Genomic DNA, 25503 nt, shown 5'->3' with positions numbered 1-25503 from the left:
ATGATAAATCAATCAAATCAATCAAAATTTTGAATTAAAAAAATTTTTTTTGGTTGAGGCCAAACATTTTTTTAGAGGCCAAATTTGAGGCCAGGCCAACTTTGGAGGCCAGGCCAAAATTTGGGATGGAGCATAATTAGAGGCCAAATTGGGGCCAGGCCAATTTTGAGGCCAGGCCAGGCCAATGGGGCCAGGCCAGGTTTTATAGTATGCCCACTTTTTATGACATTATGTCACAAGATGGTGATTTAAATGTTTTGTGAAATTATTTGTATTGATCGATTTGTTTGTCTATCATCGTAGCTCAGTGGATAAAGTATCGGATTGCTGAATCAGCTGAGATCCCAATTTCAAATTTACTGCACGCAAATTTTTATTTCAATGAAATAAATTGTTGAGATTTGTGTTTTTTATCCAAAGTTGCATATTTTCGGCGTCTTTGACAACTGTACTTAATACATATCACCGTATCTTTCATAATTAAATGATTTCGTGTTAATTTGAGAAACTCTTTCAAGGTATGTGAAGACACCTTTTTAAAACACTAATGCAACATGATACAACAGATGTGTGGTAAATCACGAATATGAACTGACGTAGACCCCTCCTTAGCATAGAATAGTTTTGACAGTCACTCCACCCTCTTGAATTTCCAAGCTGGTTTTTGTGTGTGGATCTATGAAAGACAATCTGGGAGCTTTGCATTACTAATGAGGTGATCTGACTTTATATGATGACCTAACCCGCTGTCACCTGAAGGATGGATAGTACTACACCCCCCCCCCCCCCCCCTCCTTCTGATTGTTTTTGCAGTGATAATTTCTCCAAAATGGATGGATTCCATGTCTATCTCATCCCAATTTCAATTTTTGTAATTGTTTCACACTTTTTGTAAATTGGGATGAGATAGACAGGGAATCCATACATTTCAGAGAAATTATTGCTGCAAAAAAAATCAGAAGATGGTGGTGGTAGTATCCATACTTCACCTACTGTGACCTAACCAGGCCGATATATGAAGTATGATATAGTAATATTACTACCGTACAATGTAAAATCTAAACCTATTTTGAAAATCATACAAGAACTCTTCAAATCTAGGAGATGGATAAATATTTGTAAAAAAAATTGTCAGGGCTGCGTTCAAGATCGTAGCTGCTAGGCTAGATATCTAAGTATATTAAACGCACTGTATTTATTTAACGCTTGATATCCCTACATAGGGCTAGCCTAGCATACCGTTCAAGATTGTAGCGGTACCGAGCCCTCTGTAGCCGCTACAATCTTGAACGCAGCCCAGACATCATGTATGACCTGAAGACCCATGTGCCTCTTGTTTAACAACTTTTAGACATCAATTAGGTGTTCTATGAAAGAAAAGAAATATATATTTTAGCAGTCTTGTGTAACTGCATAGATGAATTTAGGGATTCGTGATTGTGGTAAAAGTATGTACATTTAGAAGACTAAGTCCATCTCAGTGCTGAAATAGGTCCCTCTGCAACAATTCCTAGTGCAAACGCTGCTCTCTAATATTAATACCCATCTTATGGATTTTAGGTTCACGAATACTTTATGTTTTCCTACTCATCGTACTCTAAAAATAGAAATTAATTTGGAGAAATCACCCCAACTCATTGTTCTTGTTCAAGTTAGGCTAAGGTTTTACTTTGTATATTGAATAGTTAAAGTAATATTTTCATTTGAATTGTGAAAACTTGTTGAAGTTGGTGTGATTTAATCAAACACATTTTGTGTTACTCCAACCGTTGATCAATTTCTTTTTGAATCACTGATTCCGAATTGATTTGATTGAGGCAGATGAGATTGGACTTCTCAGTAAATACACTCACAGGAGTAATTAAAGAAGACCTCATGAGACGGCTTAGCACAAAGACAAATCAGTTTAAATAGCCATACAGGAATAACAGCCCCTGATGCGGAGAGGGTTTTAATATATCATAAAGAAAGTGTTGCCACTGAGGATGAACATAGACTCATTAGGATTCTGACCATAAAGAAATGGATATCAAGCTAATCACCTGAATTTTTAGAGGAATGGATGGGATTTGGGTAAATTACAATCACTGCAGCCATATTGGATGGGGAACAAATTCTTGGGTTTTTTCTTCCAATGCTGATCGAAAACCAAAGCAACTTGATATTACATATACATAAAGTATATAAAAGTAACGGGTAATGCAATCTTTAAAAACTCCAGGGGGAGATGGCACTATTAATCGCTATATGCATAACAAAATACTAATCCTGGAGACTGGTCCCATTGGGTGTTAGTGTGAAGATGATATTCACCTCAATAGATGAGGAATATGACCAGACAAAAAAACTAATTGTCAACCCTTTCTGTTTGTATGAAGTTTTCACCCCATTTTGGTGAGTCAACATAGTGAAGCATGATTGCAGATTATGTATGCGACTATGAAAACATAGCTACATCTAGGTCTAGGGAGTCACCTGGGTGATGCTCTTGTATCTGATTCAAGGTGTCAAGCATTAGAATTTCTAGATTTTCAATAAATTTTCTAAGACTGAACAAGCCAATTTTCATCAAATGGAAAGTATTAAATGTAACAGTAGCCATTTTTTGGCTCTAGAATTTCAAAATTTCTATGATTTCTCTTGAAATTCAATAATTTCCATGTTGCTATAACTGGGAAACAAATTTTTCCAAATTAGGCCTATGCTATGGAGAACTCCTGCAGATCTAACTCGCAGTGCATTTGAGTTGGCAATTGGAGACAAAGTGAGGGGGAGACTCAATTGAAGTTTTAATATGAGGAAATTTAATAGAATGCACATCTGTGTTTCACAAGGAAGCAATCGGAACATCGCTTGGCTTATTCAAACAAATTGAGAAAAAACCGTGGATGAAAATCCCAGGATACAATGGTTTTCATGGTGGAAATGTAGATTGCATATTATTGACTACAAATGTGACACAAACAAAAATCATTTTGCTGTAATTTCCGTTCGTCTTATCAAGTCTCCAGACGAAGTTCAGAGACGTATTTTTACTTGGTTCTCATTCTTTCTGCTTCTTGTTCTTCTTTCTCCCACCTGAAAATGGCCGCAGCCGTTCTCCTTAACCCATTGTTGAAAGTATCAGATATTTAAGGATTTGATTGGCCAATGTATCTAGTTGTGCAGAAAAGTTTTTCTTTTCAGATTGAAGGGTTGGGGTACATTTTAGGGGGATCAAATGGGGGTGGGGTATAACATGGAACTCTATGGAGAAACATTTCAGATTTCAACAGATATAACTTGACAATTATGATAGAGTCCAGGTTATTTAGAAATGAGAAGAGAATGACAGGGCCTACAAACAAGTCTCAAGGTCAAGGAACCTGTGACCTTGACCTCTGACCATGAACTTAAAAATTAGTATAATTTTAGAACCAGGACTAATAGTGACATGGAATCTTCAGAAATGATAAGAGCATGATAGGACCTACAAATTATTATGAAGGGCAAGTTACTCTTGTGATCTTGACCTCTGACCTTGAATATACAACTAGTATTACTTCAGAACCAGATCTGATAGAGATATGGGTTCTTCAAAAGTGGTGAAAGGATGATGGGACCTACAAATTAGTATCAAGGTCAAGTGATTCCAGTGATCTTGACCTCTGACCTATAACATAAAACTGGTACATGTATAATTTTAGAACCCAGATTGATAGAGACAATTGGGAGCTTCAGAATAGATGCAAAATAAGAGAATACAAAGTATCGGGGTCAAATGACTCCTGTGACCTCGACCTTTCACTATGATCATAAAAACTTAAATTACTTTAGAACCAGGACCAATTAGAGGCATGAAATCTTCAAAAATGATAAAAAGATGTTGTGACCTACAAACAAATTATCTCCAGTGACATTTGACCTTGATAATTAAAAACTCCCATTACTTTAGAACCAAGACTGATAAAGACATGAAATCTTCAGATGTGATAAAAGGATGTCATGACCTATAAATCAATATTAAGGATAAGTGACTCTAGTGACCTTGACCTTTTATCTTGAACTGATATAACTTCAGACCATGTATGATAGAGATATGGGACCTACAGAAATGATGAGAAGATATTGGCGATCAAGGTCAAAGAAAAAATTGGGAATTTTTTGAAAATTTTCTGAATCAAGGTCTTTGTGAAAGAAATTATTTCATATGGCCACACTCACAGATTTGTCTGTAGGGGTAAAACAGTAGTACTCAGAAAAAGCCCACTTTTATACAGCCAGTACTTCATTTAGGAGACTTTATAATTGGCAGATTATAATCATATCTTTTTAATATTAAATGTCTTAGTGTGGTCTTTTTTATATAAGTACATACAGTTTAGGGGAATGAAATGTTTTATTTGAGAAATATAGCTTCTTCAATTTTACATATGGTATGATATGTTGACAAGAGATGGTGACTTTCGAAAACTGTTTCGCTTTTCCTAGTAGACAAAGACGTAGACTATATGCATCTTAGAAGCAACTATCAAAGATAATATGAAGACCTAAAGTGTCCATTAGCATTTTCTTTACCTTTTTATCAATGACAGTTTTGGTGTCATTAACTCAGTGTAGATTTTTGGTCTTTTCACACAGTGACTTACGAGTAATATTCATTGACCCTTCTTTTCAAGATTTTTACTAACATATTTTATGTATGTATTGCATTGGAATTGAATCTTAACAATTAAATGCTTCCATTCTTTTTTGCAGAACAATTACATCTGTACATCAAAGTATTCGATCATCTCCTTTTTGCCAAAGAATATTTTTGAGCAGTTTCGAAGGATTGCCAACTTCTACTTCTTATGTCTACTTATTCTGCAGGTATTGTGCCAATTGTTATTACAAATTTCTTTGAAAATGAATGATTATTTTCTAATTTTTAACTCATTTCCGATCAGAGTTAATTTGATCATTATAAGATTTTTTTACTTGCATGTCTCCCAGATATCAACATTTTCACATCAATTTCTCAATTGATTCATCCTGTTGTCATCAAATTGACACCATTGTTTTCATAGTGCACCATGAGAAGAGTTGTACATTGTAAAGAAGTCGGAATAGCGACATGGCCTGTGTTGCTTCTGATTGTTTTAGATGTTTTTCATTTCTTCTTCAGAATGGCTTTAGTGCTAGATCAACAGAGATTTCACTTTCATTACACAATTTTAAGAATTTACACATACAGTTGACGCCATGAGTCCGATTGATTGAGACATTTTCTTGTCCAGAATGGTTGGGTCCTTGATTACCAAACAGCCAGTGTAATAGTCTCAATGATAAAATGTCACTGTGCAGGTGATGATATGGGAGTATCATCTCCTACGTGAATTATCTAAATATTTCGTGAATTATCTAAATACTTCCTGATTCGAAGTAAAAGATTTCATGTAATTTAATGGGTTATGTTGACATGTATTGGGATAAGTTTAAAATCCTAGTTATACTAACTGAAACAAACAAACAAACAAAAGTCTAGGTAATTCTTACTTTGAGGGAAAGATTTAAACAGAAGAAATTAGTTCAGCTAAAATCTTTGTCGTGATCTTTAAGGTTATATTGTTTAATAAGGCATCCTTTAATATGTCTGTTATACAATGCAGGAGATTGATTTCACCGATTTTAAATGTTTCAAGTATTACATCATGCCAGCAAAATCTCATGAATCTCAATAAACACTAATGATGTGCATGAACAAATTGAGTTTTCTGGGGGAGCGATATTCTCATTTGATCAGATAAATGGCCAGATTTTAGAGTTATTAACGAGGAAGAGAGTCCCTGTGCAACATAATGATGTAGACTTGCTGCAGGATAGTATGACAGAATCATTTGTAAAATGACACAGCCATTGTAATTTGGTTCCTTTGGGAAACTTATAGGACTTCTTGAAGACAGTGATTAAAAGTGAAAAAGCTTGGGGTTACCGATAACTGGGAGACAGAAGAGAATGAAGGATGGGCATCCTTAAGGTGTTTGCTTATCCTGATAATACCTAGCTGTGATATTAAAGGTAGATTTAAAGATGTTGCTCCTGAGTGTGAAAGTCATAAAAACAAAATTCATTAGTATATTTTAATTATTTACATTGATGAGGAATTGCACAAAATCAAAAAAAAAAGTAGGGGTCTATGTGCTTATTAATTTTTAATGAGCCAGATGGCATTGAATTTGACCTTTTGCACATAGGAGAAAAGTAGAAAGTAATATGAAGGAGAAAATTGTTTTGCAATTTCCATCCTTCTAAAATGAAAAAAATCTGCCAAGAAATATATTAAATGTTATGTTGAGCAATAAACTTACAAAGTTTTTAGATTTGAAATCATACTGTAAGGAATATAGAATTTATCTGTGATGTTAAAACGAAATTGTGATAAACACAGTAAAATTTGCAAGACCTATGAAAGTTTATGTGTATACTTCAAAAGCACACATCTTAAGAATGTCTTGGTCATTTCAAGGTCAAGTAAAAATATCATAAAGCCGATTGGGTTATACTAGGAGTCCTGAAGCATTGCAGAAACTAGTTGAGTATGCTCAATCAGCTTTGTGATATCGTTTTTATACTACTACTTGTGTAGATTTTTAGCCGAGTTGCAATGAAGTTGAACTCGGCTATTGGTTTGGTGATGCGGGCGGGTGGGTGTCAACAATTGGTTTCCGGATGATAACTCAGAAAGTTTAAATCCAAATCAAATGATACTTAAAGATATTGTTATGTACCAGGTAAGGAAGACCCCTATCGATTTTGGAGAAAATAGGTGAAAGGTCAAGGTCACAGTGACCGAAAATAGATTTAAAATTCCAAAAAACTTTGGTTTCAGGAGATTAACTCGAAAATTTTAAATTTGAATCAATGAAACTTGGATATATTGTTGGATACCAGCAAAGCAAGGCCCCTATTGATTTTGGAGAAAAAAGGTCAAAGGTCAAGGTCAAAGTGACCGAAAATAGATTGAAAACTTCAGACAAATATGGTTTCTGGACAGTAACTCGAAAAGTTCAACTCCAAACTCCTTTTAAAAATGTATTCACAAGAATATATTACATTATATCCAACAAATAGTTCTTCACAATTATAGATATGCCACATCATTCCTGACTTTACAATGTATCCCATGCAACTTGGCTCATGCACCCCTGGGTGCATATATTGATTTTTCTATACTTATTTCTGGATTATATATAATTACAATTGGTTTGATTGGACAAAACTAAAACTGAACAAGAATTCATAACTTGATTAATCCAAAAATGTGATGTATTCATACGTGCCTGAAAAGAAATAACGTAATGTATGGAGACTCAGTGGGGAAACTTCAAATTTTTGAAATTGTTAATACAGCTATGATCAAATTAGAATTATAAGAGTCAAACATTTATTCAGTTTGAGAGTTAAATTTCCAGTGTTTGCACATTGATAAATTTTATGCAAAAAGAATGCTTAATTGATATACATAAAATTTCTTCCTTTTCAGACAAGTACATAATTTGTATTGTATAATCAAATATTGATAAGCAAAGTTTTCTTCCAGTGTGGTGCAACTGTTTTATTTTTGACATATTTTAAGTCACCAAAATTTCCTTACTTCAACACGTCTTTTAACTATGTCTTACAACTTTTCATGATAAGCTCACCACAGAGGTGAGGTAGAACAATCTAAATATGTTTGTTGTTCATGTGTGCGTCTGCTCCATTGTCTGTGTGTAAAGTTTTAACACTGCTAACCTCTCTCTCAAGAACAACAGAACCATTGATTTCAAACAATATTTCTGCCAGTTTGACACAGAGCATCCTAATTGAGGAAATTCAATTTTGTTCAAAAGAAAGATACTCTTTTCAAAAAGGGAGATAATTAAGAAACAGTAACAAAGGGAGATAATTAAGAAGTACACTGTAGTAACAAAGGAGTGGAATCATTTAAAAATTTGTTTGACTGCTGAATCATTAAATCAGAAAAAAGACAGCAAATAGTGTAAAAGTCTCTAAATGGAATGATCGATTCATATGCCTCTATATAAGATACTGGCCTCTATATAAGATACTCTATATAAGATACTGGCCTCTATATAAGATACTGGCCTCTGGGTCAAGGTATTGCTGAATCAGTAGGAGTTCAGAGTACTCCATACTTTACAGGAGGATCATATATTTAGGAAAAATTGTCGAAAAATTTCCTCTCAAGATCAGTATTGAATAAATCCTCAGTCTGTCAAATTAATAATCAGTTTAGTTCGAATCCCAAGCATGGTAATTTAGTCCCAGAATGTTGTTGTGTTGTTGTTAATGACGAGACACCAGGTGTGCCTCTGTCATCAAGACAGGCTTTAACGCCTCCCTTCAGAATGATTGAAGCCCCTCAGTTTTGGATGTTTTTTATTTTTTGTTTCCTCCATTGTTTTATTATTTTTTATTTATTTTTTCGGTGCATGCGGAGATCAGCACTAAAATGACAAATTTCTTTACAGGTGATCCCGGCTATAAGTTCTCTGCCGTGGTATACTACAGCAGTGCCCCTGGTCTCTGTGTTAGGGATATCTGCCATCAAAGACCTTATTGATGATGTTGTGAGTTTGGAGACCACACTGAGTGACTTTTCACCTTAGCATTGTGTAGCTTCTTGGCTTGGTGCACGTCGACTGTATTTACTCGTTCATATTTTATTGAAACAAATTGTACAAGTAGAATATCATTAGCGAGGTGATATTGTGATCATTGAAAGTAAAATAAAATGTTCAGGCAATATATGATATGATACACAATGAACAGACTCAACTGGCTCCAGCAAGTATTACCACCAACAGACATGGAAAGAGTTTCTCAGTCTCTATCTCATGAATTGCATTCTACATGTTTGGTGATATTAATTCACATTCACTGTGATAGTACAATTTGGGACAATAAAATACTTTTAATATATGTTTTCTGTTTGCATGAGCACTTAGTGTAGTTTTTTTTTTGTATTCAATTCCTGCTATTTTCACCCAATATTTATAAAAAAAAAAATCACCCATCCTCTCACATTTTCAAAATCCAGCTTGAAGCCTAGACATCTTGCAGTGAAACCTTGTAGATGCAGGTAACCCAGGTTTCCACACACAAAAATTCTCAGAATGGGGAAAATAATGATACTGCTTTCACTGGTACTAATTAAAGCTTATTAAACTTCCTCCCTTCAGCTAATACCAGCAATTTCACCCCTGACTCCACTCACCACAGCTATCCCCCTGGTGGTAGTATTAGGCCTGTCTGCTGCCAAAGATGCCGCCGATGACTTTGTGAGTGTTCAGTATTCTTCATAAGTTGTGTGGGTTTTCCTGTTATGTGATTCTATAAGAATTTTAAGACATGAAATGTTTCTTCACATTTTACATTTTAAAGTGAAGAGGTTCTAATTTTCTTCTACAGGAACTTTCATTATTTCATTTATTGATAAGTGAAATTGGTTTGGGTCATTACTCAAAAAGATATTTTTTTTTGAGTTTAGGGAAAAACCAATTAACTTTTACTTGAATAGTAATTTTTTTGACAGATTTAATTTTTCCCCTTTTACTTGAATAGTAATTTTTTTGACAGATTTAATTTCCCCCCATTGAAATCTTATGTGCATATACTAGAAATGATATTGGGAACATGGGCTGCAAATAAAATAAAATAAGTGAAATTTATTAAATTCCAAGTCTTGTTTTCAGTCAGAAATTACATAACTTTAGAATGTGACCTGTGGGGAATGGGAGGAAGGGAGGATATCATCTAAGTTTTCACCCATTTTTAAAACTTTTGTGGATCTGCTTTGAAAGCTATATGTAGCGTTTTGATATGTAGATGAAATTTCAGTACTAACATACAGGTTTTTTTCAGCTTGTTCAGCTCAATAGAATCTATATTCTGTGTATCATTCTGAGCTTGTACAGCTCAATAGAATCTATATTCTGTGTTGCTTTCTCAGCGTGTACAGCTCAATAGAATCTATATTCTGTGTAGCTTTCTCAGCTTGTACAGCTCAATCTATATATAACTTGCTCATCCTATCTAAATATGCCACTATTTTCAAATTTATGATTGAAAAGATTTGCATGATAGTAAAACATTCTATAATGAAATGCTTATGATATATTGCAAAAACAATTCATTATGATCCATAGTTGCCAACTTGGATCCCCTACCCCCTCCCTCTCAAATGTGTGATTGTCCGTGTATTTGTGTGTGATGTCACACACACACACTACACATGCACACACAAAATAAAAAAAATGAGATTTCCGTATGCGATCCTTTACAAATCCAAGAACTAATCACTAGGTTTCAAATTGTTGAAATTTGGCAGCTATTGTGATCACTCAAGCATCTTACAGTATTTGTACTTGCACAATCCACATACATTCAATAGAACACATGATTCGACAATGTTCTTGCATACAATGTGTATGTTTGCATGGACACATAATTATTTCACTGAATTATAAGCTTGATTTGTTAGGGAGAATGTTGTTCAAAATGTTAATTAATTCAGTTTGTGTGTGAAATTCATTAATTTCTAAAGAGAAATTTGTTGTCATAGAGATGGAAAATTTCCATAGAATGCGGATATATTTGAGAATAATATACATGAAAATTAACTTTTATCTGTAAATTTTTTTTTGATTTTTCAGGATCATGCATAACACTATAGAGCAGAACCTAGGATTTGAACAAAGAATATTTCTGAAATTTGTTACCAATTCATCTTAGTAATAAACAAAAATCATAACTGAAACAAGATTTAGAGAAAGCATACAACATAAATCTGCCAGAAAAAGATAAAAACCAAAATCGAAATTGATCAAATTAGATTGTTCATGGAAATTAAAGGTTACATTTTTAAGTATGTTGATGCACTAGGTAGTTTTATGTCTTTAAAAGAACATTATATTATGCAGATACAATTGAAAGTGATTTGTGTGGAGTTACCACACAACAATAAGCATGTGATGTAAAAATTCTGACGTTGGCTTACATAATTTTTGTCAGGGATTGGAAATCTTCAGCTCTCTAAAATTGGAAAATATATATCATGTTGCTTAGCAACATTATTGAAACAAAGTAGGAATGAGGGAAAAAGTACATTTATCCACAATTACGGCACACAGAACATACAGTCAAATCCCATACCGAAAAAAACTATAACTAAGTTATAACTTTGTAACTAAGAAAAGTTACAAAAAAGTTATAACTAAGTTATCGGAGTTTGGAACCACTTCTTCAAATAAAGTTATACTTTACTTATAACTCGGGTACAAAAAAGTTATACTCATGTATAAGTTATCATCTTTTATTTCAACATGAATACAACAAGTGCATAAAAGTTATCAAAAAGTTATACTTCAAAAAAGTTATACTTCACAAAAGTTATCAAAAAGTTATACTTAAGTTATGGAAAAGTTACAAAAAAGTTATACCCAACAAAAATTGTGGAAAAGTTACAAAAAAGTTATACCTGACAAAAGTTATGGAAAAGTTACAAAAAAGTTATACCCAACAAAAGTTATGGAGAAAGTTACATAAAAGTTATACCCGACAAAAGTTATGGAAAAGTTACAAAAAAGTTATACCCGACAAAAGTTATGGAAAAGTTACAAAAAAGTTATACCCGACAAAAGTTATGGAAAAGTTACAAAAAAGTTATACCCAACAAAAGTTATGGAGAAAGTTACATAAAAGTTATACCCGACAAAAGTTATGGAAAAGTTACAAAAAAGTTATACCCGACAAAAGTTATGGAAAAGTTACAAAAAAGATGGGGATAATAAGACATTACCGATTATAAACAGCGACTATTATTGGTATATTAATTTCATTTATAAAGGTGGCCAAGTGGTTAGAGCATCGCGCTCCAAATCACATGGCCTCTCACCTCTGTCGGCGCGGGTTCGAATCCCGCTCGCGCCGGTAAGTGAGAAAGTTTCCCAGTTTACTTTCGGAAGGTCGGTGGTCTCTTCCAAGGTACATTGTATCTGGGTTCTCTCTTCCACCAATAAAAACTGGGTGCCACCAGATAACTGAAAAATTGTTGAGCGTGGCGGAAAACATCAAACAATCAATCATTTATAAAGTTTGGCACAAAAATATAAATAAAATATTCATCACTAACTCTTTGTACATATTATCACATTAAAAATTGGACAATCCCTTATGAAGGGAATCCCATATATATATATATATATATATATATATCTCACATTACTGAATGTATAAAAGCTAGGTCTGTTTCATGTTCTGGAGGCTGACTTGGGAACTAATCTTGGTCCTCATCGAAAACTTGACAATGGCCTCTGAATCCCGGCATCGTCTTTAAATAAAAAAGAAAATACTCTAGTAACTAACTGTCATTGATTCTCCAATTTAAAAGATGGATGTCAGAAATTACAAGTTTTTTTGTTTTCACCTTTTAAATACATCTTCACAAATTGAAAGAAATGTGGGCGACTGATTATTCTTATTCGAAGTTAATCAATTTGTTATTAGTGTTATATAAAGAATTTATTAATTAGATTATAATCTCTTACCAGGAATAGTGTTTAAAATGGTCTTTTCATTTGCACCAGTTAGGTTCCCCTTCCTGAAAAGTTCCACTTGTTGGGTTTTTTTTTGGCTTATATAAAGCTTGTATATCTTTGGGATAAATGTAGATCCCACTACCAGGCATCAGCTCCATCATCTAGAATAAGAAAAAGAAGCCAAGATAAAAGAAAATCACAATCCATTTATTTCAAAGCTTTATTATTATTATTAAAAATTTTAAAAAAAAAGACTCAAAAACTTTTTTAACCTCCAGTTAACATTTTTTTTATTACTCATTCCGAAATTTTCTTATCTAATTTATAGCTTTTTTAACTTCATGTGAATAAAAAAGAATTTTCTCCCTACTTTCCTACTCGACCCTTTTTATCCCTAGTCGGGAGAGGCCTAGAGGGCAAGCAAATATTTTCTTAAAGAAATAAATATTTTTTTCAGTTTTAGGGAAGGGAAATTCTATACTATTATAAACACATTTTCTTATTTCTAAATCATGTAAATTTTCATAATCGTACTTTTATTATTTAAAAATGTTTGTCCACATAAGAATATGTATTTTGTCAACAAAATGGAGGGAATCAAGAAGGGCTAATATGTAGGACTGTATAGTCCAACTGCAGTTTTAATTATCCTCAAGTTAAAATAAACTTAATACATTCTGACAAAATTTGTGTAAATATTGTAAACAGAAACTTGCTTGAAAAGGCCTACCTAAGATCTTGGCGGGATGCACGCCAGAAAAGCCATGGCAGCTGGCTTTCACCAAATCCCCAACTTTATACTGGCAAAACTCCTTTCTTGGATCTTTGATGCGTGATATGGTTGTGATGCTGACCTTTTCTTCCTCTATCCACTCCATAAGGGCATACATGGTTCGTTGAACAAAGTAATAATAGAACCTTTCAACTTTCACCTTCTTGAACCGACGCTATCTTGTTTGAAAATGGAGAGCGGAGCCGATTTGACCAATCAGCGATTAGAGGAAATACCGGAATCAAGGAATTCAAAACCTTTATGACTTCAAATGATTAAAAATCGTAAAGTATATACGTGAGATTTTTTTTAGTTATTCATCAGTTTTGCTGAAATTGATCAGGAACAATCAAACGTATTTTTATTTTTACGTAAATACCCGATTCGCACACTTCCGGTTATTCCGGATGTAAACGAAGAAGGCGCCATTTTAAAAACAAAGATTGAAATAAAATTAAAAGCGAAACACTCGTCACTGCTCCGAAGCTATGTACCCTCACAAACGTGGTAGCTACCAGGTTTTCCATGCCGATAAGTCTAATCCAACACTCAAAGTATCCCTTTGGCGAATGCAACAAGGAAAAGACAACATTTCATCAGAAAATTTCGACAATCGAAGTGTGGCGTGTGAAACTGCTGGCCCTGTCGCCATTATGATTATCGATGCCTTTCATGAGAAATCATTTAACCAGGTTAGTTTTCGTTACGATTGTGTACCGTAACTGTTGATGTAGTTGAAAGGTAACAAGTTCCTAGATTTCGTTTTATGCATTATATTCTGATGCTTGTAAATGATCCAATATTCATAATCGTAAGTTACAAGCCCGGCATGTAGGCATTATTTTATTTATTACATTTTATTTGTGAATTTTTATTTCCCCTCAGAAATGACTTCAAATTGTAAAATGTTTAAATGCAATGTCAAACAGATTTATTTACTTATTTCTTTTTTACGTCATCAGTCACGTTGTGATTTATAGATATCATAGGTTATATGATCGATATATATAATAGCCTATCAAATGACATGTTGCACCGAACATTATATGGAAACATTTGTGCTATTTATGTACTTTTACAATATTTGTTTTGTTTTTAGTTGCTTCAAGATGTTGCTGAAGAACCTGCTTTCTTGCCATATCATATATGTTGACGGAGATTCAGAATGAGACAAAGAGTTTGATATATGATCCTACACCTGACAGAAAAAGTTGAGGATCTTGGACCACTTTGGTGCTCATCTTGTTTCTATTTTGAGGATTGTAATGGATAATTGAGATGCCTTTTCCATGGCATCCAACATATTGAAACCCAAATAGCATTTGCGGTTTGTGTTCATCAGCAGCTACTGACGTTGTCCCAAGCTCTGAAGTTTGACAGCAGTGAAAGGGAACAGACAGGGTTGCTGTTATTGGAGCCTATGTAAAAGACCTTTGAAATCTGAGGAACAAGCAGTCCTTTTGACCTTAGCTGGAGAGTAGGTCCGTGTGGTTTTCTTCAAAAGACTACTTGTGGACGAACAGGTTGAGACAACAAAATAATTCGATTCAAGGAAACGTTCATTGGGAGATTAGAAACTTTTGTTAAAGTAACAGGACATGACTACAAATGAAAAACTTTGTTTTGTTTTCACAGTTCCTAACAGGATTGAACAGGAATATAACATGAACATGTTCAATGTCCAGAACAGAGACATCATTTAACAGTCATACCTTGTTTTGTGTCACATTTACCAATGAGATTTGAATATAGAAATATTTTTTGATACTTTTTTGGAAAAGACGTTTTTATATATATGCCTTAATTTGATTTTGATAGACTATGCATACCTAAATTGATGAATAGTGTCTCTTTTAACATGGAACAGAAGTCCATATGGACTTATTTTTAATAAATACTGTGACATATCTCATACATGTGTTCAGTTCATTATTCGTTTCAATTAAACAATTTGACCTGCCATTCTCCATAAATAGCACCTAGTGGTAATTGATCAACAATCATCATACATGGTGTTTTGAATTCTCACGGGTTGTATCAGCGTATAAAGTTCATTAAAAATATAATATATAGAATGTTTTATTGATCGTACAATGCATTTATTATTCTATAAGTAAGGATCCTGGATTTTGTAATTTTTCCATGCAATTTCTGATCAATTCCTTAATCATCCCCCCAAAAGAAAAAGATTTAAAAATTCAACATTGAAATTTCCCTCTGACTAGCTTTTTTGTGGCAAAATAAGAAATGACACAGTTCACTGAAGTGTTTGAAAGTGAATAATCACTAAAAATTTACAGAAGTCAATCCAGTTAAAGACCCAATTTTAAGATAATGCCCCAAAATTGTAAACTGCCTGTCAATCAAACATTTAACAATAGATCTCAGGTGGAGGGACATCTGCAGACACTGGTCTCCAGCTACCCCAGAGAGGTGTTTTGATAACAATAACAGCCAGTATCTACAGGCATTCTTTAGATCTTGAGGAAGCCCAGTATACCAGAGTTTTGATAGCATTGACCTGTCCACAACTGCTATTTTCTTGTAATTCAATTGTTTTTAAAAAGACCTCTGAACACTGGAATTTCAATAGTATTTTTTCCCCCTTTATATACATGTATTATAAATTACACAATCAGAAATCAAACAATAATTTGCACAATAATTTCTAAAACTTATAACTTATTGAAATAATTTATGTCATGAATTTTTTATACCTCTATATTTATAACAGAAATTATTCATTGAGTCAATGACTGAGAGAGAGGGGGTGGGTGTAGAATGTGTGTCATCTACCCTTACATGTAGGAATACAACCTACACTATGACCACAGAAACTCTGCAGAGGTCCCTGAGACAGGTCCTGTGTATATCAAGACAGCATGGACAGGTAGATTTCTACCATGTTTTGTCTGTATTTCTTAGAGTGTCATGGGATATAGCAATTAACACCTTGGTAGACCCTGGCCACTCCAGGTAAATAACATCTGTTTAGATTGGGCTCCACCTACATTTTCACAGACCAAAGGGTCATGAGATAGGTCTTTAACATTCAGTTAATTACTATGAAAGTGTCAAAAAGTATTGGTAACCCCCACCCTCAAATGACAAAGTCCCAAAACTGGTACATAAATATTGGATATGCTTGAAAATGGCTAAGTCCAGAAAAGTTACATTTTAGTTATACATGAAAATGACAAAGTTCAAAAAGTTACACTTTAGTTATACATGAAAATGACACAGTCCAGAAAAGTTACATTTTAGGTATACATGAAAATGACAAAGTTCAAAAAGTTACACTTTAGTTATACATGAAAATGGTTAAGTCCAGAAAAGTTACTTTTTAGTTATAACTTTTTTGTACCTCAAGGCCTAGGTATAATTAAGTTATACTTTAGTTATAACTTAGTTATAACTCATTTCGGTATGGGATGTGTTACAAGTTTCTGAATGATAAGCCATGATATAACATTACAGTTCGCTTTTTCTGTTGCTTAGCAACCTTTTCAACATTGATTTTCTTTTAGGTGAGATGAAAAAACATACATCTGATTACAAAGAAGGTGACATAATTTTGAGTATTTTCAATTTTTTTCTAAAACTATAGCAAAGACACAGAAATGATGCATTGGTCAACAACAGAAAGTCATGGGTCCTCCGCGAAGGCAAATTGGTGGAAGAGCGATGGCATAAAGTTGTTGTTGGTGACATCATCAAAATGGAGAACAACCAGTTTGTGGCCGTAAGTTCAAGCACTGAGATGTTCATGATGGGGTGTTTATGAGATGTTCATGATGGGGTGTTTGTGAGATGTTCATGATGGGTGTTTGTGAGATGTTCATGATGGGGTGTTTGTGAGATGTTCATGATGGGGTGTTTGTGAGATGTTCATGATGGGGTGTTTGTGAGATGTTCATGATGGGTGTTTGTGAGATGTTCATGATGGGTGTTTGTGAGATGTTCATGATGGGGTGTTTGTGAGATGTTCATGATGGGGTGTTTGTGAGATGTTCATGATGGGGTGTTTGTGAGATGTTCATGATGGGGTGTTTGTGAGATGTTCATGATGGCGTGGTATTTCATATGAATTGTATATGTTATCCTGTTCAAATGAGTTGTTCACTTTCAATTTTGTATATACTAATATAACTTAAGTCATGTTGTCTACAAACTTAAGTTTTAACCAATCAAGGATCTTTTTGACCACATATTTTAAATATCTGTGATTTGCAAATAGATGATATACACATGTACATCCTTTAAAACAATCAAAATTAGGAAATAGATTAACCATACAGTATTGGAAATTTGAGTGAGATCACATGCTCAATTATACAGACCATTTACAATGGTTTATTCAATGAGATATTCAAGTGGCGCAGAACAATTCAAGTGGTACAGAACACTTGAACTTTAAATTTTTACCAAAATTAGGAAGTCTTCCTGATTTTTAGCAAAAGCTAGACCAGATTGGCCCACTGCACTGGTAACCATTCATGTAAATCATCTACACAAATACAGCCTTTAATAATAATCTATATACAACCATATTGATATTTTATATCAGAAACAAAGATCTCAAACACCAACTGTGTTCCATGTTTAGAAATCTTATGGATTTATCCCGGTAGTAGGTGTACCATTAGGATCTAAATGGATTCAGACAATCAATTTTCTGTTACCCAAGGATAGGAATTGTTCTTTGGTGTGAGATCTTCTTTTAAAAAAGAGTTGGCTTTCAAGTCTATGAAATATCTTTATTCATTTGACCAATAGATTTTTTGAATACATTAGATTACATTTGAATACATTTGAATGCATTAGACATAGGAATTGTTCTTTGGTGTGAGATCTTCTTTTAAAAAAAAAGTTGGCTTTCAAGTCTATGAAATATCTATTTATTCATATGACCAATAGATTTTTTGAATACATTAGATTTTTTTTAAAACAGTGTTTTTTCCCTAATGCATGTGATTCACCAGCTGTTTTTAAAATAACTATTTATACTTCTCTGTTCCTTCATTATTTGTATTGAGTATCATTCATTTTGATATGTTCATATTGACAAAGAGATCTTCTCTAGTTTGAATTAAATCTTACGCTAGCCATAATCATTGAAACCTAGCAAGACTGGTGCTTAGCCATTTTACAAAGTGAGTTGGATGTGGAGAGTCAGTTCTATATCAAACTAATCTCCCCCCACCCCCACCCCACACACACATACTTCCTGTGAAACCACTGCCCACTGCTCATTCACCTGATCAAAATATAGGGCTCATGGCAAGTGTGACCAGTTAACTGGGTATACTTATTATTCATAGGCACCTGATCTCACATCTGGTATGTGCAGGAGTCTGTTTGCCCTACTTTCAGTTTTTTATTCTTTATGGGATTTATGAGATGGATCACTGTTCTGTTATCTTCACTTTTTCATGCTGTGTAACACATAATGAAAGGTGGGCAAGAGTCACAGAGAGGGATGGGCTCTTCCCATTCTATTTAACACCAACCAGTCAAAACCACAGATTGTTTACACCGAAGGACATATAGCATTCAACATCAATAACATAGACTCCATTCAAATTTTAAAACTCTTAAAAAGCACTGTTAAAGATTATTATATCGTATATGCAAGATTTTATGAAAGAATGTATCTGATTGGTTTACTAAGTCATGTGACTAAAGAGGATTCCTGGAATCACATCTACAGCATTTCCCTTCTGATTCTTTATTGTTCACCACAATGATGCCAGAGAGAGAGAGAGAGAGTGCATAGGCATTGTGACATCACAACCAGACGTCGAGATACTCAAACTACATCTAGTAGTACATTGAAGTCCGTAATTCTGTTGCAAATGGAAACTCAGAATTCAGATCTGACTTGATAAATAATTAATAATTCTCTGAATGAATGTTCTGGACATTTGAATTTTTATTCACAAATGGTAAAACGGTATCCCTGGAGGTGTTCATAAAGCTTCATTTACCACTTGGTATCATGCAATAATTATATATTTCCACTTGGTATCATGCAATAATTGTATATTTCCACTTGGTATCATGCAAGGATTATATATTTCATTGTAGACCGGCTAATGAATGTGTTGTCTGTTGTTTTCTGTATTTAGGCTGATCTTGTCTATTGTTTTCTGTATTTAGGCTGATCTCTTGCTCCTGTCCACAAGTGAACCTCACAGTTTGTGCTACATAGAAACAGCAGAACTAGATGGGTAGGTATCATTGATGGAACTGTGCATTTTTTGTAACGTACCAGTAAATTAAATGACCTGAGTTCAACTCTCTAAATTTTGTAGTTATGCACCAATATTGATTCATTATCTTTTTGGGCATTGATATTGATTTTTTTAGCTCACCTGAACTGAAGGCTGAAGTGAGCTTTTCTGATGAAAACTTTCCGTTGTCTGTCGTTGTCATAAACTTTTCACATTTTCATCTTCGTGTTCAAAACCACTTAGCCAATTTCAACCAAGCTTGGTACAAATCAACATTGAAATTATCTTAGGGGGCCAAATTAGCCCCATTGCTTATTTGATCCTATGTACAAACTATATACGGTAAAACACAATTATATTAAAGTGTCTGGGACATCCTGTTTGCTCCTTGATAGTTTTCATTCATTGTATCCAATAGGTTTTCATTATTTTTATGTTTGTTGAGAATGAAAATTCATATCCAATGGGTTCTTTATTATTTTTTATGTTTGTTTGGAATGAAAATTTGTTATAAGTGGTTGTTCATTATAAATGGGTTCACTATAGCTATATTTTACTGTGCACTTTAAGGCACTAATGAACACCAAATTTCAAAGTGTGTTTTCAACTGTATCCCGTATTTAGGATATTTTGGTGTGCTATTTTAAAAAACATCTTGCACGATAGTCTTTTTAAAAAATTTTTTTTATATATATTATACATCTATGTATTTCTAATTTTAATTTTGACTCTGTCATTTGATTGCAGAAGTTTGAATTTTTTTCACTGGATATTGCAGTGGAAGTAAACTCATGTTCAATTGATTGTTTTACAGGGAAACCAATTTAAAAGTAAAACAGGCCCTTCCTGATACAGCAGAATTAGGAGATGACATAACACAGCTTTCCAAATTTGATGGTAAGGACAAGATGATTCGATGTAGTAAGTGCTTGTAAATTCCGAACACTCCATTTGCAACTTATTTGTGTTTCAGGATACCATTGGAGAATTGGTATGCATCTGATATGTAAAATAAAACTTTTGATAAGATGATTAGACAAGTTACAAAACTTTGCATATCAATCAAAGTGAAATCCTATCACAACTCGACCTGAATTAGTATCTGTTAGTGGAACTCATTAATCATTGATGAACATGATTATTTTGATCATTCAACTGTTCCACTCAGTCATGCTCTGATTGAGTCCATATGCAGCAGTGGAATCCATTTAAGAAATAAATGTCTGTTTTGAAATATACATGAGGATATAAACGGCGACGCCTAACGCCTGCATACTTCATAAAGTGCACTAGGCCATGATCTGAGTGTTTATCGGTGGAAGCCATTATTTATGGATGTACTTGATGATTTTGATCATTCCGCTGTAGTATTCGGCCACGATAAGATTGAATCTGTCATCCACACATAATCCGTGTGGATTCTGCAAATGGCAGTTCTTAATGTAATGGAGGAACTGTCCAGTCTGGTCCAAGATATGAATGCAATGATTATCACTGTCTGAGGTTAAAATCTGACTCCAACTGTCAGTCGTTATTCCGTAAGGTTTGAACGGTTTTGCCTTGCTGCTGTTGGGATGACCAGTGTATCTAAATCGGAATCTCCCAGCTTGGTTGACCACCACTATTACTCCAGCGTGACTGTCAGCCACACAGACATCGAGGTTCCTGTTTTCGCTTATGTATTTTATTTTTGAATTTCCTGAGTACAGGGGTTTACCCTCTTCGTCAAACTGAATTGTCTGTTTCTCAGTGGGCCCAGAGTAACGTACAACTTTCACCTGTGTCTCCTCGTCATTGCACAGAGTCACCAGAAGATCGCCAGAGAAACAGACACATATGTTGCCAGGCTTCCAGAACTTGAATTTAATCCAATTTTTCACTGGTCCCCTTTTCACGATTTTCAGAGATCTGGCAACGGAATCAGAATACAGGAGTTCTCCGGTGTGATTCCATGCAATGTCAGCCGGCCATGTTCCACAACTAGTTATGATAGTTTTCAGGCAGGATCCCTGAAGGTTAAACTTTTTGATTGTACCGTCTTTTCCACTGGTCCAAATATTCTCTGCATTTTTGTATTCAACATTACAAAGTTTCTGAAAACTGGTATAGAAACTGGAAACAAGCTCTGGTTCCTCAAGAAACTGAGTTGGTGACAATTTTGTTGGGTCATTTAAAGTTTCACTTTCCTTTTGTACTGTAATGGGAAGAGTCTTCAAAGAACCAAAAAGTTGGCTGACTTCCTCATCTGTGATTGATCTAGTTGAAAAGATGGGACTTTGTATATACAAAGCAGGAGGAAGCTGGTTGAAATTTGTGAATTTGATTTTGCAATCTAATGTCCTGATAACTTCCTTAGAACTTAGTGCTCCATTATTTTCATCTATTGCATCATTGATAGCAATTATTTTGTTTTTCACGTGAGACAGTTGTTTTCTCAAGGCATAGATTTGATTTTCCCGGATTGCATTAATTTCTGTTTTTAGTCTGCTTACAAGGAGATCAATTCTTCGGTGCCATTCTTTTCCATGCTCAAATACCATTGTGGTAATTCTTTTGAATTCACTCTCCAGATTTTTCAATTCGTTCTCGATGTCTTGAGCAATATTTTCATATTTCGGACAAACAACATCTTCTAGAGCTTTTGTGTCTTTTTCTATAGTGCTCTTTCGAGATTCAAAAACTTGACACATTTGCAAGAATAAGTGTCGGCTATGCTTTTCAGAAGAAATGCATTTTGAGCAGACTGGAATGTCACATTCTTTGCAGTAAAATTGACAACACTGGTTAGGATGGGTGCAGCATTTTGTGAATGTCAGGGAAGATTTATGTAAATCCAGGCCTAGTACCTGATGTTCTGTTCTGGGGTTTAAAGTCACATGATTTCCAATACATGCCATGCACAGGTTGACTTCACAAGAGTGGCAGTGCATGTGGACAACAGCGGTCTCGCAAATTTGACAGCGAGCTGCATCTTGTGCAGCATATGGAGGATTCATTGTAACTTTGAAATGTTGGACCTGCAGAGGAAAGAATTAGATTCATTGACAATCTATTCTGATACTGATTCTGAAAACTTATATTAACAGATACACGTACATAATTTGTGGTTAGATCAGGGAAATATGTAAAACTAAATATGATTTGAGTACTGCATCATGCATTTTCCTCTGTATGATGTCACAAAGACATGCATTTTTAACCATTATCCTAACTACCTGGTAGCAAAAATTGCCTTTTCTTTTTTCGATAGCTGTTTGGCATCAGGAAAGTATAGGCCTTATTGCGTCGACCTTAATCAATGTTTTATCTTTGATATCGTAGTGTAGTTTTGGTGAACACACGAATCGAGGATTTCGATTTGAGAAAACTGTCTTTGTTTTGGTTTCTGACTGTTTCAGCATGGTAGTTACTGAATGACAGAGGAATCAAAGATTGTTTAAATTTCAAGACCAGAAATGGCTGTTGTTTCATTTCATCCTTCGAGTTGGAAAGTCGAAATGTTTGCTATACCATGTTAGTTCAAAAGAACTCTATGAAGATTACCTTCATGTAACTTATTGCACGTGCTTATCTTGACAGAAACAGTTGAACTTTGACAAAATTAGATTACCCTTGTTTTCTTTTGTTTCCAGTTTCCTTTAAAGGTGCAAAGGCATAACTATAGCTCGTTTGGTGATTCTCCTATCCTTATGGACAATATATTTCCAATATCAAATGTACCAACAAAAAGTTATTCTGAATTTTGTGTATAATTAATATTGATGTGTATAATTAATATTGAAGTGTATAATTAATATTGATGACAAGATCAAGTGTTGTGCTGAAGCAACTAAAAGTGAAAATCAAGAAACAGTGAAAATCCTAGAGTTATTCACATATATTTCCAATGTATTTGCCTTTGATGTCTTTACAAATTGTGTTGATAGTCATTTCCTCATGAATGCGATGCAGTTCTGAGCAATCTGCGTAGGAATCTTGATAAATATAGTACCTTTTTTTAAATTGCAACAGAAATTTAAGAAGAATATAAATGTAAGATATAATTTTTTTGTTGTTGAAAATACATGAGTGTTTGATTTATGACGCTTCAGGCTGGTATACTTTTTATGAAGCACTAGTCATGGAGTATGCTAATGTAAAGCATCGCAGTTCATACCCTTAAGTATTTTCAAAATGAAATTTATTTCATAAATGAATGTATTTAATTTAAATTCTTAAATTCAGTTTTTATATATATATATATATATATATATATATATATATATATATATATATATACATACACACACACACTATTGTAAAGGAAAACTTATATTGGACATGAGAATTTTACTACAAATTAAAACATATGGACTTGAAATGCAAGACTTACCTTTCAACAAGAAACATTGTTAGTTAGTGTGGCAGTATTTAGATATGTGATTCCTCAGCTGATGCCTGTTAATGTGCCAGTATTAATTGAATATAATGCAATTTAAAATCCCATGGAGATTTCCTGTTACGTGTACTTGACTAAAGAGGATTTATTTCCTAACGAATGAAGTGGAGCATGGCCATCATAGTGTATGATTGGAAAATTTTCATCAGGTGAAGATATACACATGTATTTGTGTTTTGTTTTTCATCAGGTGAAGATATACACATGTATTTGTGTTTTGTTTTTCATCAGGTGAAGATATACACATGTATCTGTGTTTTGTTTTTCATCAGGTGAAGATATACACATGTATCTGTGTTTTGTTTTTCATCAGGTAAAGATATACACATGTATTTGTGTTTTGTTTTTCATCAGGTGAAGATATACACATGTATCTGTGTTTTGTTTTTCATCAGGTGAAGATATACACATGTATCTGTGTTTTGTTTTTCATCAGGTGAAGATATACACATGTACCTGTGTTTTGTTTTTCATCAGGTGAAGATATACACATGTATTTGTGTTTTGTTTTTCATCAGGTGAAGATATTGTAACGGCCAAGCGATTGATTTTATAGTAGCTGCCACCAGTTGTCTTCCTTGACAACAATCCAATATTTTGAAAATTGACTCTGATGTAAAGTTTACTAATTTATTGAGTTATGTATAAGTTAAGTGAAGTTTGTTATACAACAATGTAATACTCCAGAAATATTTCTGGGACTTCATGCACAGAATATAAAAGAACAATCGTAACAATATCACTTACAATAGAGTTATAGCGACTGAACCTGGTGCCAATTGTATGAATTAATGCTAAGTTATAGTCTGACCCAACCAATGAAAGGTGAAGATAACAAATCCATATATTAAATTATCATTAGTATAAAATAATAATTGGTTCCCCTCTTTAGATTGATTAGTTGAATTGTTACTTCTATGAATAATATTCTGAATCTTACACTTACTATTAAATTGTGACTTTACGCCAGTAATTCTGAACACAGGTACTGGGAATGATTCTTAATCTAAATAATTATCTAATCTAATCCTAATTAATTAATTAATCTCCAGATCAGCCTTATCAGGCAACACTGGGAACGTCCTATTCGTAAAGTAAAATTAGCTATCTCCCAGAATCTTGTCGGATTCTGACTTATATACCCTTTTTTAAGTCCGGGGCAACAGATGGGACAACCCCACCAGGGACGGGGCAACGCACGTACAGACGGGTCAACCCCAACTTTCCCCGGACAATCCAAATCCCCATCAAACCAACCCCGGCTAAGTATTCTACGGGACTATATCGTTTATCTATAACTAAAATAACTTAAAATCAAGTCTATAAATCCAATTATAATAAAGATCAAACACTTACATTATAAGCACTCTTCGTAGTAAAAAAAAACCAGCCATCTGCAACCTAAACAACTTTGACCCGAAGATCGGGGTCAAATAAAAATAGACGCGGCCCCAACTCTGACTTTTATAAACAAATATGGCACCTAATACGAACAAC

At 34.0% G+C, this 25503-nt stretch overlaps 2 protein-coding genes and 2 long non-coding RNA genes across 12 annotated transcripts in view; 2 read left to right on the top strand and 2 right to left on the bottom strand.

The window, feature by feature from the left end:
- LOC125648977 (phospholipid-transporting ATPase ID-like) overlaps positions 1 to 25503 on the top strand; it is a 78785-nt gene that overhangs the window by 23600 nt on the left and 29682 nt on the right. For all 9 annotated transcript variants that reach the window (XM_048876073.2, XM_048876068.2, XM_056166694.1 and 6 more), the window contains exons 5-9: positions 4738 to 4851; positions 8496 to 8594; positions 16943 to 17077; positions 19495 to 19565; positions 20383 to 20465. In XM_048876073.2, coding sequence (XP_048732030.2) covers positions 4738 to 4851; positions 8496 to 8594; positions 16943 to 17077; positions 19495 to 19565; positions 20383 to 20465 — 502 coding nt within the window. The remainder of the gene's footprint in view (positions 1 to 4737; positions 4852 to 8495; positions 8595 to 16942; positions 17078 to 19494; positions 19566 to 20382; positions 20466 to 25503) is intronic.
- LOC130055140 (uncharacterized) lies at positions 11323 to 13300 on the bottom strand. Its single transcript, XR_008803399.1, has 2 exons — positions 12573 to 13300; positions 11323 to 12355 (listed from the first exon to the last, which is right to left on the bottom strand). It is a non-coding gene; the product is annotated as an uncharacterized LOC130055140 (long non-coding RNA).
- LOC130055139 (uncharacterized) lies at positions 13487 to 15247 on the top strand. Its single transcript, XR_008803398.1, has 2 exons — positions 13487 to 14027; positions 14435 to 15247. It is a non-coding gene; the product is annotated as an uncharacterized LOC130055139 (long non-coding RNA).
- Positions 19244 to 24115, bottom strand: LOC125648978 (uncharacterized). Its single transcript, XM_048876074.2, has 2 exons — positions 23941 to 24115; positions 19244 to 22585 (listed from the first exon to the last, which is right to left on the bottom strand). The coding sequence occupies exon 2, from the start codon at positions 22562 to 22564 to the stop codon at positions 20894 to 20896; it is 1671 nt and encodes a 556-aa protein (XP_048732031.2). The 5' UTR covers positions 22565 to 22585; positions 23941 to 24115; the 3' UTR covers positions 19244 to 20893.

The sequence above is a fragment of the Ostrea edulis genome, chromosome 5 (genome assembly GCF_947568905.1).
Source record: "Ostrea edulis chromosome 5, xbOstEdul1.1, whole genome shotgun sequence".
Lineage (NCBI taxonomy): Eukaryota > Metazoa > Mollusca > Bivalvia > Ostreida > Ostreidae > Ostrea > Ostrea edulis.
Note: the sequence above shows the minus strand (reverse complement) of the source record. Positions and strands in the feature narration are given on the sequence as shown.

Bases quoted from the DNA above. Each gene is read 5' to 3' on its own strand.
- LOC125648978 (XM_048876074.2), bottom strand. From the start codon at position 22,564: ATGAATCCTCCATATGCTGCACAAGATGCAGCTCGCTGTCAAATTTGC.